The 4615-nt window shown below is 41.3% G+C and overlaps 1 protein-coding gene across 1 annotated transcript; it reads left to right on the forward strand.

The window, feature by feature from the left end:
• Positions 1-839: 839 nt before the first annotated feature.
• Positions 840-4281, forward strand: ndufs5 (NADH:ubiquinone oxidoreductase subunit S5). The gene is made up of 3 exons (XM_071521542.1): positions 840-903; positions 2127-2346; positions 4074-4281. The coding sequence occupies exons 2-3, from the start codon at positions 2131-2133 to the stop codon at positions 4176-4178; spliced, it is 321 nt and encodes a 106-aa protein (XP_071377643.1). The 5' UTR covers positions 840-903; positions 2127-2130; the 3' UTR covers positions 4179-4281.
• The last annotated feature ends 334 nt before the right edge of the window (positions 4282-4615 follow it).

Genomic DNA, 4615 nt, shown 5'->3' on the forward strand with positions numbered 1-4615 from the left:
TTGCACCAAAGAACTGACTTGTTGTCATAATGTGTAAGAGAAAATCAAATGAAAGCTATTGATCTCTCTCTGTCTCTCTTTCTGTCTCTCTCTCTCTTTCAAACCCACATTTTAATATAATAATAATAATAATAATAATAATAATAATAATAATAATGCATAATAACTGAAATAATTAGTGAAATAATGTGTTTCTTAAGTGATGGGATGGGACCCAAAGAGGTAATAGGAATATTAAAACGTGTAAAATATTCTGGAGAAACTGGTATCTAAGTTTATGTTATGCCGCATAAGTTTTCTCCAGTCCTTGCAATGTGAGGCAGGCTGAATAAAATACGCAGAATCCCAAAATGGTGATTTACACAACAGCTTAAAACAGTGGTTCTCAACGTGGGGTCCGGGGACCACCAGGGGTCCTTGAGGAGGTTCCAGGGGGTCCCAAGTAAATTGATGAATTGTTAAATGTACAAGAAGTTAACACAATTAGAGAATGTAGAAGAATGACTATTTTGATCATAGTTTCACTGTTATCGCTCTACCTACAATACAGATATTCATTGAATTCTGGACAAAATAATATCTGACAATAAAAATATTCTCAGATTTGGGTCCGAGAGACAAAATCTCATTAAATGGGGGTCCGTGGCTCTAATGTGGACTAAACTAGGGGTCCTTGATATGAAAAAGGTTGAGAATCACTGGCTTAAAAGAAACAGATACGTTTTATCAGTCTGAAATGACACTGAAACTGAGATTCCTTGGTGACAACTCTTCACAGCACTGTCGTAAACAGGAACGTGGTGTCTTCACGACACAGCCAGCTCCTTTACGGCCGTGTTTTGCTCTACCGTAAAGCAAAACGCGTGGATTCGAGGAAGGTTAAAGTGACTCCTGCAAAACACGGTAAATAAAGACGTTTCTGATTATATTTAGGGAATTTCAACAGCCATGCTAATCAGTTGTATAACGTACATGTTGTTCAACGTTTTAGAATAGCAACAATGTGTAAATACGGTACAATTAGAGCGAGTGGCCTGTCGTTAGCATGAACAAGCTGTCAAGGGCTCAGGATCGGAAACAGTGCTTACAAATGATATAACGTTAACATCATAGCAACATTATCGTTTGTATGTGCATGTATTAGTTTTAATGAGAGAGATCATGCTTTTGTGTTTAAGTGTTGTTACAGGAAAATGAAAAAGTCATCTAGCAAGCTAACCTAGCTAGCTGGCTGCACTTTTTCCAGTATAAAAAACTGACTAACGGCACATAGAGAGAATAGCTTAATGGATTTTCATTTACACAGTCATCACAATATTGACATCTCGCTTAATTTAACAAGTTACTTGAATCTGACTGATCTGGTTTTGTCACTTTCAATGAAATCCATTACGTTACTTAGTCTGTATCATTTTACATTTCTGTGTGAGACAGATGACAAAGGGGTTTCACACTCCAAAACACACGACCTTTACCGTCCAGGGATGCCACTGAGCAAGTGATAGTTTTTGTTAAGAAATACTTTGTACCCAGTTAGGCGAAATTTGTCTAGCAGACATTCATCAGCCTGTATTTTAAAGTCCATGATTCTGTCTTCAGAACAATAACAGTTTTGTAAGTCAAGGTCTGAAGATGGCTCCAAATTTGAGTAGTAATCCATAATGTGCTTTATCTTGTTTTGGAATGAAACCCGAATTTCAGACAGTGTGCTAAAAGAATATTGTTTCTGGATTACTTTCTTGGATTATAAAAGCCATACCCGATGGCCCAAACTGCACCAAACGCCTTGCTCTACTGTGGAGAGTGACTCGCTCTGGACTGATGTTTTACATAATGTAGTTTACTACAGTCCATATGATGGTCACTGTCTTGGTGTAGCTGCAGTGTCTGAGTTAGTTTTCTGTCTTGTGTAATAAATGTGCAGTGCAGGTGATTTATCCAGCTCCCACCAACCCCCCAACTTCTCTCAGGTGCCAGTTTTTCCTTGCTAATCTGTCTCTCCCTTCTCCCTTCCCTTAATCCGTCTCTTCCCTCTGTCCACTCCATTACATCCCATTTCAACCATCACTCTTCCGTCTCCTCCCTTCCCTTCCCTCTCCTCCCTCCCCCCCTCTCTCCTCCCTCAGCATCATGCCGTTTGTGGACCTGCAGTCGCGGCTTGGCATCAACCTGGACCGCTGGCTGCTGCTGCAGAGCGGAGAGCAGCCCAACAAGCGGGCGGCGCGCTGCCACGCCTTCGAGAAGGAGTGGATCGAGTGCGGCCACGGCATCGGGCAGACCCGCGCCAAGAAGGAGTGCAAGCTGGAGTTCGAGGACTTCTACGAGTGCATGCACAGGGAGAAGATGGTGAGTGTCTGGGTGGGAGGGGAGGGATTTTTTTCAGGGTTTACTTAATTATTTTTAGGGTTTTTTTTAGACAGCTTTTTTATTTTACCTTAAACTGGTCTTGGACCCTGCGTGATAGACAACCTCTCTGCACCACATACATTTCGCTCCAAAAGCTAGTTGTTGCATTTGGTGGCTGGGCAGCTTTTAGTCTTGAATTCATGAAGTACTTTTGAATTCGAGTGCTGATTTGCCAACAGTTTATGTCAAAATTAAACTTGCATAATCGTGGCACATCACCAGTATCAGAAACCAAAACGTTGTTCGGTACTGACTGCTGACCCAAAGTTTATGAAGATAGTGTAGATTTTGCATTAAAGGTCTACTAGCCTGCTGGACCATGATCGTCTTGTTTTCAGTATTATGTCTTGTTTACATGATAGCACAGACAACATATAGCTCGCACAATGTAATTTGCCAATACAGTGGGAAAAATCATTTGGCTAACAGGCAAGTGCCATTAACACAACTGGGCCTGCTGAAGCCTAGAGGTTAGAGAAGCGATGGCTTGTGACTGGAAGGTTGCTGTTGTGGATCCCAGCACCGGCTTGGGACATCCGGTTTCAATTCTGTTTAAGTTCTGGAAAACAACAATAAATTGCTTCCCTGTCTAATCCTCTGCATGTTAGAATTAAAGCAAGCTCAGCTCAGACAGCAGCGTGTGTGTCAGCAGAGAAGAGACTGACAGCTGCACCACTCGCTGTGAATGTTGCTGCAGCAGCAGGAACTTCCTCGCCTCCATCCAGAACCTTGACTTGCTTGTTTGCTGCCACGCCGAATTCTGTCTCATTCATCTGAAGCAGAGTGAATTGCTTATTTAGATGAGTGTCAGTTAAGTACTGTTCAATGACATGAAGACGTATTCAGGTTTAAATATTTTCTGAAACATTAACTATTAAAGCTGCCATATGTAGCATTTTAACATCAATACCACATCACCACATTACTTTTAAGACATTATTATCGGTACTGGCTGCCTCTACCGGCCTCTACTCTGCATTTTATATTGTGAGCCACCAGATCAGATTTGGGAAATCTGCTGGAAAGCTTTACGGCACAAAACAGGAAGAGGTTCTGTTCTTTCACAGCAAACGGAGCTAAAGCTTTCAGAGTTTCTGGCAGCTGATGGTGGAAGGAGGGAAAGGCCGATGGAAAAATCACTTCAGACATGTTTATCTTCTTTAGTGAAAGAGAAAACAAACTCACACAAAGTGACGCCAAGGAGAGGGAGGGGCGGCAAGCAGCAACATCCTCTTTACGACAGGAAGTAATGGGATTTATGTGAAATGTGGTCTTAATTTTGAGAAACACTAGAACTAATAAAAACACTGGCATGAGATAAAGGTTGCCAAACGTTTCCATCATGGCCTCATTTGTTTGTGGTAGTTGTACCAAGGTATCACAATTAATTTGTCACTGATATATTGATGTTTAAAAATGCTACAAGTAGCAGCTTTACAATTTTCACAAAGCAGTGAGGCCTGTTTCTGAAGATCAACGATATCTTTGACAGCACCGGTGGAAAAGGTGGATGTTTTTAGAACGTTTCATTAAATTATGAATTTCTGTTCTCCTTCCCTCTACTCCTGTTCTTCTCTTCTCTTCTTTTCTTTTCTCTTCTCTTCTCTTCTCTTCTCTTCTCTTCTCTTCTCTTCTCTTCTCTTCTCTTCTCCTCTTCCTCCCTGCAGCACAAGAGGTTGTATGAAATCCGTCAGCAGCGGGACAAGATGGTGAAGGAGGGCTCCTACACTCCGCCCCCCCACCACTCAGGCAAGCAGGACGCGTCGCCATGAGGCACCAGACCCCACACTGCCCGCGCCCCATCCTTGTGTATAGTAATTCAGATATCACTATTGCCCTGTACAAGTTTGCAAATAAATGTTACCATTGACTGTTCCCTTGGTCTCTCTCTCTCTTTTTAGTGTAGGGAGATGTGTGCAGAAGATATGAAAGTGATCGTAAGGTGGAGTTAATGGGAATGTATTTTTATTGAAAGGATTTCTCAAAGAAACATGATCCATTGAAGAGATATGCAAGTTGAGGTGATCATTTTAAAAAATATTGTTTGACTTAGCTATATTTTTTATTTGTATATTGATAAAACCTATTGACTCTTACATAAGCCAGGTCACAAGAGGAAAAACTTAGAGCAGGGTCAGTTTTAGATCTTAATTCAGTTTAGTTCATTTCAAATCCTAATTGCCCTCTGAGGGAAATGTACACTTATAAA

This window comes from Centroberyx affinis, unplaced genomic scaffold (genome assembly GCF_046629955.1).
Source record: "Centroberyx affinis isolate AG114_WGS23_722 - 3 ecotype Tasmania unplaced genomic scaffold, CSIRO-AGI_Caff_v1 ptg000895l_1, whole genome shotgun sequence".
Taxonomy (NCBI): domain Eukaryota; kingdom Metazoa; phylum Chordata; class Actinopteri; order Beryciformes; family Berycidae; genus Centroberyx; species Centroberyx affinis.

Coding starts and splice junctions, on each gene's coding strand:
- ndufs5 (XM_071521542.1), top strand. CDS start 2,131: ATGCCGTTTGTGGACCTGCAGTCGCGGCTTGGCATCAACCTGGACCGC. Junction 2,347..4,073: donor GCATGCACAGGGAGAAGATG/GTGAGTGTCTGG, acceptor TCCTCCCTGCAG/CACAAGAGGTTGTATGAAAT.